This window comes from Pongo pygmaeus, chromosome 14 (genome assembly GCF_028885625.2).
Source record: "Pongo pygmaeus isolate AG05252 chromosome 14, NHGRI_mPonPyg2-v2.0_pri, whole genome shotgun sequence".
Taxonomy (NCBI): Eukaryota; Metazoa; Chordata; class Mammalia; order Primates; family Hominidae; genus Pongo; species Pongo pygmaeus.
Genome location: NC_072387.2, coordinates 87,049,467 through 87,064,499, shown reverse-complemented (window position 1 = coordinate 87,064,499; position 15,033 = coordinate 87,049,467). Strand labels below are relative to the sequence as shown.

At 35.2% G+C, this 15,033-nt stretch overlaps 1 protein-coding gene across 11 annotated transcripts in view; it reads right to left on the bottom strand.

Moving 5' to 3' along the window:
* Positions 1–10,014: 10,014 nt before the first annotated feature.
* SCEL (sciellin) overlaps positions 10,015–15,033 on the bottom strand; it is a 110,282-nt gene continuing 105,263 nt past the window's right edge. For all 11 annotated transcript variants that reach the window (XM_063650990.1, XM_054446863.2, XM_063650994.1 and 8 more), the window contains 2 exons: positions 14,021–14,123; positions 10,015–12,556 (listed from right to left, as the gene is read on the bottom strand). In XM_063650990.1, the coding sequence (XP_063507060.1) occupies positions 12,540–12,556; positions 14,021–14,123 (120 nt within the window). In that variant the 3' untranslated portion in view covers positions 10,015–12,539. The remainder of the gene's footprint in view (positions 12,557–14,020; positions 14,124–15,033) is intronic.

Sequence of the window (15,033 nt, the reverse complement as noted above, 5' to 3'; positions counted from 1 at the left end):
AAATTAGGCAAAAAAAAAAAAAAAAAAAAAAAAGAAAAGAAAAGAAAGAAATAAAGGGCATCCAAATTGAAAAGGAAGAAGTCAAATTAGCCTTGTTCACAGATTACAAGATTTATATTTTAGAAATCCTAATGACTTAGCCAAAAAGTGGGTAGAACCAATAAATGAATTCAGTAAAGTTGCAGGATGCAAAATCAACATACAAAAAATCAGTGACATTTATATACACCAACCACAAACAATATGAAAAAGAAATCAAGAAAATAATTCCAATTACAATAATGACAAAGAATGTAAAATACCTAGGAATTAACCAAAGAAGTGAAAGATCTCTACAAGGAAAACTATAAAACATTGGTAAAAGGAATTGAAGAGGACACAAAATTTGGAAAGCTATTCCATGATCAGGGATTAGAAGAATTAATACTGCTGAATTTGTATGTCAATATTACTCAAAACAATTTACAGATTCAATGCAATCCCTATCAAAATACCAAGGACATTATTCACAGAAATAGAAAAAAATCCTAAAATTTATATGGAACCACAAAATACCCCAAATAACCCAGGAATAGCCAAAGCAATCCTGAGGAAAAGGAACAAAGCTGTAGGCATCACACTTCCTGACTTCAAAATATATTACAAAGCTATAATAACCAAATCAACATGGTACTGGCATATAAACAGGCATACAGACCAATGGAACAGAATAGAGAACCCAGCTATAAATCCACACATTTACAGCTAATTCATTTTCAACAAAGGCACCAAGAACAATGGGAAAGAACAGTCTCTTCAATAAATCGTGCTGGGAAAACTGAATATCCATATGAGGAAGAATGAAACTAGAAACCTATCTCTCACCATATACAAAATCAAATAAAAATAGATTAAAGACTTAAATCTAAGACATGAAATTATGAGATTACTAGAAGAAAACATGGGGGAAATTATCTGTAACATCGGTTGGGGCAAACACTTTTTGTATAAGACCTCAAAAGCACAGGTGACATAAGCATACTTAGATAAATGGGAGTACACCAAGCTAAAAAGCTTCTGTACAGCAAAGGAAAGAGAACAAAGTGAAGAGACAACCCACAGAATGGGATAAAGTATTTGCCAACTATCCAGCTGACAAGAGATTAATAACTAGACTATATAAGGAGCTCAAACAACTTAACAGGAAAAATCTAATAATCTGACTTAATAATGGACAAAAGATCTGACCATTTTTCAGAAAAAGACATACAAATGTCCAATAGGTATATGAAAAAATGTACATCACTAATCTTCAGAGAAATGCAAATTAAAACTACAACGTGATATCATCTCACTCCAGTTAAAGTGGCTTTTATAAAAAAGACAGGGACCAATTGATTCTGCTGAGGATGTGGAGAAAGGGGAACCCTCCTACACTGTTGATGGGAATGTAAATTAGTACAGCCGCTCTGGAAAACAGTATGGAGTTTCCTTAAAAATTTAAAAATAGAACTACTATATAATTCAGCAATTCCATTATTGGGTAGCTAGCCAAAAGAAAGGAAATCAATATATTGAAGAGATATCTGCACTACCATGTTTACTGCAGCACTATTCAAAATAGCCAAAATATAGAATCAACCTAAAAGCCTATCAATGAATGAATGAAGAAAATTATATATATATATACATATATATGATATTAGATATAAAAAAGAATCAGATCTTGTCACTTGCAACAACATGAATGGAACTATTGGTCATTATGTTAAGTGAGATAAGCCAAGCATAGAAAGACAAATATCACATGCTCTCACTCATAATTGGGAGCTAAAAAAAGTGGTTCTCATGAAGATAGAGAGTATTTTGGTGGTTACCAAAGGCCAGGAAGGGTTGGCAGAAGGGAAGGATGATGTTTAATGGGTACAAATATATAGTTAGAGAGAAGAAATAAGACCTGGTGTTGAATAGATCAGTAGGGTGACTATAATTAACAATCATAAGTCTTTGTATATTTCAAAAAGCTAGAAGAGAATAATCCAAATTATACAAAAGATAAACAAGATGATCAATACCCCAGTTACCCTGATTTGATCTTTATAGGTTATATGAATGTATCAAATTATCACATGTACCCTGAATATATGTACATCTATTATCTATCAGATAGATAGATAGATAGATAGATAGATAGATGGATAGATAGGCAGACTGGGAGTCCAGTGATTGAGGATTTAACCAAGCTAGATGACATGGTTTTGATCTCTGTGCCCCCACTAAATCTTATGTTGAATGTAATTCCCAATGTTGGAGGTGGGGCCTGATGGGAGGTGATTGGATCATGGGGGCAGTTTCTCTTGAATGGTTTAGCACCATCCCCCTTGGTGTTGTCTTCAAGATAGTGAGTTCTCATGAGATCTGGATGTTTTAAAGTGTGTAGTACCTCCCCACTTTCTCTTTCTTGCTCCTGCTCCCACCATGTGAGCTGCCTCACTCCCCCTTTGCCTTCCTCCATAATTGTAAGTTTCCTAAGGCCTTCCCAGAAGCTGAGCAGATGTCAGCATTATGCTTCCTGTACAGCCTATGGAACTGTGAGACAAACCTCTTTTCTTTATAAATTATCCAGTCTCAGGTATTTCTTTATGCCAATGCAAGTATGGATTAATACACTAGGAAATCCAACTGCAACTTTATGACAAAGAGCAAAAGATATCACTGTCTCTCAGAAACTCAGGCAGGGCCTTCCATTAAGTGCTTTTCCTCAAACGGTGGGAATCAACTCACCTGCAAAGATCACTCAATTGAGGGAGAGAGGGATGAGCCAAGCATGGAAGCCAGTAAATAAAACAGAAGAGTCTGCAGATGGAAGAACTATGACCACCTAAGGCCTTTGCTAAGGTTGCCCTCATATGGAACTGACTAGAAGGATATAGACTAGAAGTCTATTACATTTTTGAGCAGATTGTACTGCTTAAAAATAAAACATAAACCAGACTTACAGAAGCTATGATAGTTTGCCATTCCCTCCTCTCACCCTGAAGTAACCTTTCTGTCCCCAAACCCACACCTGTAGAAAGCAGGTCATAAAAGCTGTGCAGCCACAAGGAGGCCAAACTCTCCAATGTCCACCTCAGGTGCGACCATGGAGGCAAGTGGACAAGGGCGTTCCTCTCAGACAGCAGAACCAGGTCAATCCCAGGAACTTAATACCAGGGGAAACTTTTCATAATTACTGCCAGGCAAAATTGTTAGCTAACACAGACCACAGACTGCTAATCTCCATCCTTCCCTTTTCTGAATGAGAGTTCTCATTGTGATTATCTTGTTCCTACTCCACAGACATGTATTGGGTGCCTGGAGGATAGGTAACTCATATTTCAATCTATAGGTCTCTGGACTGGAAGAAGTCATATCAGCACCTAACAGAGGGCACTAAGGGTCAACCAGAATTCCTAGCCTGTTAGCTGGATGGGTAATTGAATGGGACTTAGAGATGTCTTCCTTGAGGAGAGTTATGTGTGTAGGAAGAAAGGTGGACTTGGGTACTTGAACAAGCAACTCTAGAAACAGTTTTTTAATAGATATTGCTCTTTATTCCCAATATTCATTCTGCTTTCTTCCTTTAGTAATAGAAACTCCTTAAATGTAATGGAAAGTCATAGCTAGAGATTACATTTCATTCTCTTGTGCAACTACACCTAGTCAAGTGTCCCAGGGCATGTCAAATGAGATGTGAGTGGAAATCATGTGCAACTTTTGTGTCACATCCTTAAAAAGGAAGATGGCTGCTTTCCACTCCCCCTTGCCTGGATGCTGGAAAGGGGAAGCAGAGCTGGAGAGCCTGCTTTGACCTGGTATTGAAAGCAGCTTGCTAGGGGATGGTGGAGCAATAAGACAGAAGGAACCTGCATCCCTGGATGACCTAGAAACAGAGCTGCTTGCCTTCCCTGGACCACAACCTAATTCTGGACTGTTATGTGGGGATAAAAATAAATTTCTATGTGTTTGGAGCCACTGTCTTTCTGAATTTCATTGTTATAGAAGCTTAGCCTCTACTCTACCTAATACAATATCTAACTAGCAATAGTGAAATGGCATAGAGGTTTTTGTACTAATTTTTCAATTTGATTTATTTTAAAAACTATATTTTAGAGTAGTTCTTGACATACAAAAAAATTGTGAAGATAGTGTAGAGGTCTTGTATACCCCACACTCAGGTTCCTGTATTATTAACATCCAACATCAGTATCATACATCTGTCATAACTGATAAACCCATTATAAACTAAAATCTATATTTTATTCAGATTCGCTTAGTTTTTACCTAATGTCTTTTTTTTTTCCATTCCAGGATCCCATCCAGGATACCATATTACATTAAGTTGTCATATCTCCTTAGCCTCTTCTTGGTTATGACAGTTTCTCAGACTTTCTTGTTTTAGATAACCTTAACAATTTTGAGGAGTACTGGGCCCTCAGTTAAGATATTTCTGATGTTTATCTCATGATTTGACTAGAGTTATGGGTTTCAAGGATATTTATCTCATGATTAGACTGGAGTTATGCGTTTCAAGGAAGAAGAATGCAGAGGTATAGGGCCACTTTTATCACATCATATTGAGGGTATGTGCCAGTGATATGATTTATTACTGTTGATGTTAATCTTGATCATTTGGCTGAGGAAGTGTTTGTCAGGTTTCTCCACCATAAAGTTACTCTTTTCCTCCCTCTTTCCATACTGTGCTCTTTGGAAGGAAGTCACTATGCACAGCTCATACTTCAGGAGTGGAGAGTTATGTTCTATCTCCTTAACAATGGGATAGCTACATAAATTATCTGGAATTCTTCACATGGGAGATTTCTGTCTTCTTCTCCATTTATTTATTTATTCCATTATTTACTTATACCATCATAGCCTCATGGATATTTATTTTATACTTTGGGTTATAATTCAATACTACATAATTTATTTTGTTGTTCAAATTGTTCCCAGGTTTGGCCATTAGGAGCTCTTTCAGTTGACTTCTCTATGTCCCTTTAACATATTCACATCATTTTGTGTGCATATGTGTGTGTTTGAGCTCTTCCTTATTTTCTGGCACTATAAGATGCTCCAGGTTTATCCTATGTACATCCTGCTCTAGTCCAAGAACCAGCCATATCGCCAGAGTGCTGGTTCCTTCTATGGGGGATGGTATGAGAAATCAACACATGAATGCAAGATATGCTCACTGCCAGTGGAGTTTCATTGCTTCTAGGCATTCTCATCTGAGAGAGCAAGGAAATATATATATGTATGGTAACTGATATAGATATTTATATACACATACCTACAAATTTTTCTATATATAACCATCTGCATCTGTGTTAAACCAACATGAGTTCATACTGATAATTCCAACTCTTTTTCATTGCCACATGGATCATTCTAGCCTCCTTTGCTTGCTTATTCATAACCACCAATTGCAACAGTGAAAAGCCTGGCTCCCACAATCTGCTATCCATTTACTTAATTGTTCAATTCCAGGATACATGTATAGTGGTTTCAGAGTTGTTAACCCTTATGCCCATGGGAAAGAACTTTATCAACTAGAGTACAATGTCAGTATACAGTTGCTTTTGCCTTCAGTCTTACAATCTTTACTCATTTTCAAAGTCACTTAGGTCAAGACCTTTTCCCCCTTACCTTTTTAGTGATACTGTATCATTAGACTCTTTTGTCACATTGTGCATCTCATGTTGAAATCCCCTGCCCCTGACCTCCTAAATGATATTTTTAATTTGTCAATTATTAGAGTTCATTCTTTGTACTGTAAAGTTCTGTGGGTTTTGATGAAGACACACTGTCATGTATTCATTATTAGAGTATCACACAGAATAGTTCTATTGCCCTAAGAAACTCCCTGTGCTTTACTTATTCAACTCTCCATATGCACCACCACCCCCAACACACACACACTTTCCCTGAATCCCTAGCAATCATTGATCTGTCTACTGTCTGTATGGTTTTGCCTTTTCTAGAATGTTATATAAATGAAATCACACAGTATGGAGTCTTTTTCAGACTTATATAAATGAAATCATAGAGTATGGAGTCTTCATTCACTTAGCAATAGGCAGTTGAGATATATTCATGTTTCTATAGACTAAGTAGTTTATTCCTTTTTCATTGCTGAATATTATTCCATTGTATAGATATACCACAGTATGTTGAGCTATTTCTTTATTGAAGGACAACTTGATTTCTTCCAGCTGTTTATTATTATAAATAAAATTGCTATAAATATCTATGTACAGGTTTTTGTATGCATATAAGTTATCAAATCATTTGGGTAAATACCTGGGAGGACAATTTCTGGATCATATTTTAAGACTATGTTTAGCTTTTTAAGAAACTGCCAAACTGTTTTCTGAGGTGGATATCTTAGTCCATTTGTATTGCCACAAAGAAATATCTGGCCGGGCACGGTGGCTCACGCCTGTAATCTCAGCACTTTGGGAGGCTGAGGCGGGTGGATCACGAGGTCAGGAGATCAAGACCATCCTGGCTAACACGGTGAAACTGCGTCTCTACTAAAAATACAAAAAATTAGCCGGGCCTGGTGGCACACGCCTGTAGTCCCAGCTACTTGGGAGGCTGAGGCAGGAGAATCACTTGAATCTGGGAGGCAGAGGTTGCAGTGAGCCGAGATCACGCCACTGCACTCCAGCCTGGGCGACAGAGAGAGACTCTGCCTCAAAAAAAAAAAAAAAAAAGAAATATCTGAGGCTGGGTAGTTAATAAAGAAAAAAGGTTTATTTGGCTTGCAATTCTGCTGGCTGGAAGACCGGACATCCAGTGAAAGCCTCAGGCTGCTTTCACTCATGGTAATAGATGAAGAGTAGCCAGTGTGTGAAAGATCTAATTCAAGAGAGGAAGGAATAAAAAGAGAAAAGAAGCAGGAGGCAACAGGCTCTTTTTAACAAGCAGCTCTTGTGGGAACTAATAGAGTGAGACACACTTATTACTGTAAGGATGACACCAAGCCATTCATAAAGGACTTTCCCCAATTACCCAAACACCTCCCATTAGGCCCCATCTCCAACAATGGGGATCAAATTTTAACACAAGATTTGGATGGAACAACCATCCAAACTATGGCAGTGGCTATACCATTTTGCATTCCTATAACAATGAATATGAGAGTCCCTATCCCTCTGAGTACTTGCTAACAATTGATATTATCAGTTTTTAGATTTTAGCTATTCTAATAGGCATATAGTAGTATCTCCTTGTTGTTTCAATTTGCATTTTCCTAGTGACAAATGTTGCTGAACATCTTTCATATGCTTATTTGACATCTGTATATCTTCTCTGGTGAGGTGTCTGTTCAGGTCTTCTGCCCATTTTTTTTAAACTAAGTTTTTTGTTTTCTTATGTTGAGTTTTAAGAATTATTTTTATATACTAGGGACAAGTTTCTAATCAGATATGTGTTTACAAATATTTTCTTCCAGTTGGTGGCTTATATTTTATTCTCCTAACAATGTCTTTCACAGAGCAGAAGTTTTTAATTTTAACAAAGTTCAACTTATATACAACCATTTTTTATAGAGCATGCTTTTGGTGATATATCTAAAAACTCATGTTGCTTTTCTCCTGTGTTATTCTAGAAGTTTTATAATTTTGCATTTTACATTTAAGTCTGTGATCTATTTTGAGTCAATCTTTGTGAAAGGTGTAAGGTCTGTGTGTAGGTTTTGTTTGTTTACATTGTTTTTGCATTTGAGTATCCAATTTTTCCAGCACCAACACCATTTTTAAAGACTATTTCTTTCTCCATTGAATTGTCTTTGTGCCTTTGTCAAAAATCAGTTGACTATATTTGTCTTAATATAATTTTAACCTGTTTGTGAAATCAATCAGACTCAACATTTTAATGATACAAATCTAAAAGGCATAAATGAATTATACAAAATTTCAACATTCACTTAATGATGTATATCTTTAATGATGCATTATGAATTTATGATGACCAGCCTCTTGCCTGTTTCTTCAGCCTCATCTCTTCATGCCTATTCCAGCCTCCTAATTCCAGCCTCCTGGCAGTCTTTCTATGTCTTTAGTATTTCCTAAGCCACGCTGAAGTTTCACTGGACTTAGGGCCTAAACACTTTCTTGTGGGGACTTTCAATTCGGTTTGCCTTTATGAGCTGAAGGACCCCTAAAGCTCACAGTCTTTCCTTTTGTCTTAGGAAAACAGGTAAGATTACTTCATTTTAGCTGTTAAGAAAGTTATACCAAGATCAAAAGTTTCTTTCTTCCAGATGCATTATTCATATTATAACAAAGGAAAATAACACGTTTATAAAATTCCTATGAGAAGTCTCTCCTAAATGTGAAATGATGCTACCTTACTGTTTAATGTTTCTATTTGGAAAACAGAAAGGGATATGATCCTTAGGGCCTCAGATGAGGAGAGGAAATGTCTTACAGGATCCATTACTTCCCCTCAAGATGCAGGTTGGTTCAGACCTTACTCATCCCACCTTTGAAATAGTCACCAGAGCCTTCCTGGGCCCAGGTGAGCAACTTCAGCCTGAAGTCCAGGACTCAGCAGCCATTTGGGTAACCCACCATGGCAGAGAATTGAAAGCAGTCTGAGTAATATCTGATTTTTGTCTTACATGGCTCCCCGTGTAACCATGTAATAGAGGAAACTTACAAGTCTTACAAATAGAGGAAACTTACAAATCTTTTGACTGGTCTCTGTCTCCTGGCACCTTTGAACTTCCATCTCATTACGTTTAAAAGAAGCAAGGTTCAGTTTAGCCCAGACAAATGGCCTGATTTGGGCCAATTCTAAGACATCTTCTCCTGGATGGCTTTTTCCCAGGCTGACTCCTTCCCATCATCCAGATCTGATTTGAAATATTACCTCCTCACCTGACCACCTTATTTCTAAAACTACCCCTTCACCTAGTCACTGTGTTTCACTCGTTCATAAGTCTTATCAATTTCAGAATTATTGTGTTAATTTGTTTTCTGACTCTCAAACTCCTCCTCCACCTCCTGCTGGCTTTAGAATGTAAGTTTCATGAGGTCAGGAACCTTGACTGTTTGGGTTATACCTGGGACTTAGAACGTAGGTCTTTTTTCAAGTTATTGAATAACAGAACAAATGAATAAATGAATGAATGATGATAGATTATAAACCATGCATTTTTTCTAAGGAACCTAGAATAATTGGGCATTTAAATGTATTAATGAGAAGAATGTATCAAAGAGAATACAAAGACCCTTTCCAGAAGGCATTTATAAGGCAATGATGATGTTCACTTTCCTCTCATACAGTGAAAACATTGAAATCACTGCCTACCTCATACATTTGAGTATTTCAGTAATATCTCTCAGAAGGCGTTTTTCTTTTTTACATGGAGTTTCGCTCTTTTTGCCCAGGCTGGAGTGCAATGGCACGATATCAGCTCACCACAACCTCTGCCTCCTGGGTTCAAGCAATTCTCCCGCCTCAGCCTCCCAAGTGGCTGGGATTACAGGCATATGCCACCACGCCTGGCTAATTTTGTATTTTTTTCGTAGAGATAGGGTTTTTCCATGTTGGTAAGGCTGGTCTCGAACTTCTGACCTCAGGTGATCTGCCCTCCTTGGCCTCCCAAAGTGCTGGGATTACAGGTGTGAGCCACTGTGCCTGGCCAGAAGACATACTTTCTAAGCAGGACAAAGATCCAGTAAATAAGGGTCAAAATGGTGCCTCAACTTGTGTTGTGATAAAGTCAACATGCAATTCTAAAGTACATACAAAATATTCAACAACTCTTACGCATCTAATAAAAGATATCATCTAAGAACCAGATAAGTAGCAGGAATAGATTCATAGTCATGTGATATTTAAGTTGGTGGAAACATTCAAGAGTCAATATTCTAAACCCCATAGTTTAAACAGTAGGGAATGGGCCCAAAAGGGAATATGGCTTGCCCACGTTATACACATATTTATAGGTGGCTCTGGGAACTGTTAAGCACTAGGGAATAGGTGGAACTTTAATAGCAATTTATTTACATTGTATCAAAATAACCAGCAAATCCAGTAGCACAAAAAAAAAAAAAAACCAACATCCTTGTTAGTTTGCCATGATGTAGACCCAACAGTTACTTGTTTTGGTAGAGCTCTTTATCAAGCTGAATGTTCCAAACACTCACAATTTTCTATCATAGTAAACAAGTCAGGGAATGCACAATAGTGATAGCTGGACCATCTCATCACTCATATCTAATAAGTAGAGTGATTGCAATCAAACCATTAAGATATACATATTACTTCTTGAATAAATTCTTATTTCTTGGCCTTATTAAAAGAGAGAATATCATTTTATACTATACTATTCCTGAGATTATTATATGTCTTTGACTTTTATTTAGAAGGATATTGTCATGATGAAGCCATTCATTCTCTTTTAGAGACATCTTTTTATTGGTGATAGAATTCAGGATCTAGTATCCCTAGATTTAGGCAATTGTGCCCAGGAACAGTGTCAGTCATAACATAATTAATAGCCTGCAAAAAATGTGAGATCTTGTAAGTTGTTTTGGGAATCTGTCACTTCTATAGTGAACATAAACCCAGACATAATGAAGTGATCTTGATGAATCAGAAACACTTCTCTCTCCATTTCATGTCTATTCCATTTTTACAACAGCTTTTGGTTTGATTTAATACATTATTGTAGGAGAGAGGGCCCATTAAACAGCTATAGAAAAATGAGAAATGTGTTCCTTTTACGTTTTTATACTTTTTAAATGATATTCAGATGATTTTAATTACTACAAAAGCATTCAGATGTTAATATACTTTATATGAAAGAAAGGGATACTATTTCATCCATCCTTTTCTGCAGTGAATTTCAACTCTGAGAAAATTATTTCTTTTGATCACTCTGATAGCATATAATAAAAGAACAATAAAACATGTGGCTCAATTACCACTGCTTCTCATCAAGCATGAATTAATGAATATAAAATTATTATTAATTGTTTTTCCTGGCTCCCTTTTCATTGGACAACAATTATACATTGCTGTATTTTGATAAGCATTTTGTGTTTAACACTTTGTGAACCAAGCTTTAAGAGGAACAGAGACATGAAATTATTACACAGGAGAATAATTCTTTGAATGTATTAACATTTGGAAAATACATGATAATCTTTTAATCTCCCTAGTTTATAGCAGTTTTCCATAACTGCCTTAAAACTTCTCTAGAATTCTGCCCCCACTTCCATGTTCCATACATCTTTTTTCTAGAAAAAAGTTGCTATATGCAATATATGCTATATATGCAATATATGCTATATGCAATTAAATGGTTTAGAAGTTCAATTTCCCAATGTTAATAATACTAGTTCCTCACATGATTATTACATGTTCAATTTCTTCAGAAAAGTTTCTTAAAAATAAAATATATAGCTTGAGCGGTTAAAAATAAGTTAAACAGCGCAACAGAGAATATAATAGATTATAATCACTATAATTGACAAAATTAATGTTAGTAAATTACATTTACAAACACTTCACATAAAGATTCTATGTAACTGATAGTTCATTTTATTTTTATAAGCCTTTTGTAAATATAGTGCTATGTAATATGAGTATATATAACATACTAAAGAACATATCTTTTTAGTCCATAACCATTACTTCTAATGGATTATAAGTATACCCAGATTTTGAAATGCATACAAAGAAAATTTAACAAATAATAACATGTAAGCTATACATGTCATATTTTACCTGTTACCCATCAATCTGTTTCTGTTTTTAAAACACAGTTTTCAAACACTAAGTCTGTGATTAAACAATGACACTAAAATTAAATTGTTTATATGTCCTACCTAGTTCAATAGACTTAACAAACACGTATACATATATGTTTCCAAAGAGCAAACTAAAAACTGCTTTAGAATCAGAGAATTTGGGAAGCAAAAGGAATCCTAGAAATCATTTTATCCAATGCCCCTTATGTTACAAATAATAGCACAGAGATCTGGAAAGTTTAGTGATTTTTGAGGTCTATAAACTTTTTATGTTAACATCTTTCTGCCAAACTGTATAAGAAAATTGCTGTTAGTATTTCCTTTGCAGATGAAGAAAGCATATCTTGCTTCCTTGACAGTTCTTCAGGATGTCAATGTCTACGAATCCAAATTCTTAGAGAAAAAAAGGTGAAGAAATGAGAAACTTGGTTTAAATGGAAACCACCACTCACAGCCAACATATGGAGCAGGGATGGACCTGGCTGGAGTGTAATGCATCATTCCTTTGACATTGGAATCTGGAACCATTTGAACTTTTTATTGCTAACTCTAGCCAGAGACCAGATGGCTCTTTTTATGTGTGTGACCTTATTGAAGACAATTAGATTACTTATGCAATAACAGAATTGTTCATTTTCTACAAGAGCTGATCTTCAATGTGAAAGCTTTTCTAGATTACATATTATTAAGATAAAACTTGTAACTTTTAATTCCTTAATGAGTGCTTTTCATCTTGATTTCCTTGTGCCAGAATTATGGAATCCACTTTGCTGAAAATCAAAAGAAAAAAGATGTGCAAATTCAGTACAAAAACAAGCTCATCATTAAAATTTACAGACAATTATTCACCCAAAGTAGTGGTAGATTAAGGATTCCACTTTTCCTTCCACTTCTGAAATAATCGCTGTGGCTTTTGGTCATACTGTGTACATGACGTACCAGATGACTGGTATGCATATTTATGAGATGTCTGAGAGTCATCTCTTGACAACTTATATGTACTATAAAACATGCAATGCCTAGGGAGTATATATAGGGAGGAAAAGGCATAAAAACTTCTGAGTCTTTTGGTAATCACACCCACTAAGCCACATCATGAACTCTGGGAGAATAAAAATTTTAGAGCTACCACCATGCACATCAAGACCCATTATATAACATTAGATCATCATAAGATTACTAACTAAGGAAGAAAACTGAATATGGGAACTCTCTGGGGGAAGCAGAATATAGAAGGCAAAGTATGAATATAATTAGGCAGGTTCTTGTAATTGATTCTGCAGCCTGATGGAACGTGGGTTTCTGATATTTTTTTCAGAGCATTTTCTGGATGTAGTCTCCCAGTAGCTCATTAATATCACACATTTGTCATTAAATTCCATACTTTGGATCCCACATAGGGGTCCCAAGTGTTCCTCTTTCATTCATTACACCAACAAGACAGCAGGAAAAAGTGCCTTTCACATAGTACTGTTGACCATCTTCTCAATATTATTTTGGTTATTTTATCTACTTACTATTGAATCTAAAAGGAAAATGCAGATAGTAGCTTTTAAAAACCAGTCAAGTTTCACAGGACTTAATTTTGTTAATTTACCGTACAATGTGCACATCTCTTAAATTAGCTTTTAAACCTTTCATACGTAGTTTATAAAAAATGTTAGTTAAAAACGCAGGTCCTCAATATCCTTTTCTCACATTACATATGCTAATTAAGAGTGCAAATTATAGTAACATTGATCTTAGGTGGATAAAAAACTTAAATGCTATATTTTTTAGAATTACGTAGAATTAACTAAATTTTCAATTTAAAAGTAATACTCAAAGCATTTAATGCAATAACCAAATTTAGTTAAAAATTATACAATATTCAAGTGCAAGCATAAAATGTCATTTATGAATATGGACTTCAATTTAAACAATTATGTGAGTAGATAATATCTTTTTTGTTTGGAAAAAAATGGAAAATTTTCTAAAATAAGCGACCTTTTGGTTTAGTTGTATCTATATCTAATCTGATACCAGAAGACAATATAAAAGTTGATTGATTTCACACCATTAAATAAAATACTACCATAGTATGAATATCTGCAGCTGAATTATTAACTAAATATAATTAGGAAAATATTTTACTTTATTAAAATACATCATTATTTAAAATAGTATCATTTAAGATACCAAATGCTCATTAAGGTTAACAAAAGTGTTAAATGTTTACAGAGTGTAACATTTACCCATAATTTTAGAGTAGCAAGGTTCACAGTGTATTGTCTGTCTATAAATCCAAATACTGTCACCGGCTTGTAGATTTTCCAAAGGCCGCTTGCATATTTCACACTAAAGAAAAAAATATATATAAAGTTTCCATCGTAAATGAAATCTAGATTATTAGATGAACAGATATCATCTCTCTACCATCGAGGCACCTTTAAGGGATGTCTATCACTGAAGTTTTCTACTTCACTCAACGTGCTGTAGATATGAATGTCCAGAAATTGTTTCTGCCAAGGACAAGATGACCACTCAATATCTCAAACAAAAAAAAAAACACAAAGGTTCATTTATTGTTTGCTAACTTAAGGGAGAGCTAGTTATGCTGTCCAGGCACAACCTCATGGAGAGAAATAAACTGCTGATCTGACTGGGTTTGGGAAAAAGTTTATTTTGAGTTGTGCTGGTTAGAAGTAGGAAAGGGCTGACCGCTGCTTCAGACTTGTCCACTGCTGATTGGCTGACCTTAAAGCATGAGGCTGTCACCGATTGGTTGGCTTTCAGAAGCAAATTCACTGAAGTAAACTCTCATTGATTAATTGGATATGTCTAAACCAGTTCATGTGGCTCTCTATTGCTACGCCTATAGAACAATCAGTATTTTTCTAAGAGTGTGAATATGTTTGTTTTTATTCTCGGTAATACTTTATTGAAATTACATTGAAAATAGAAATAAATGTCTAAAATGTAATAAATGAAAATATTTCTATTTACCAAAAGCAATGATCAAGAGAATATTCTTGTTTTAAATTTTTCTGCATAGTAATTTTAAATAAAAAGCTACAGACTAAGTTTTGTTTAATTGAATATATTTCATAAATAAAAAACTTTATGTTTTCATAACTATACAACTTGGAGATTATATTTTTATATAGAATTCTGTACATTATGCTCTAAAATTGGAATGTTTTGCTCAAAATGAGTTACCATATTTCGGATTGCTATGTGTCACTGTTTGAAAGTAATAGGAATAGAA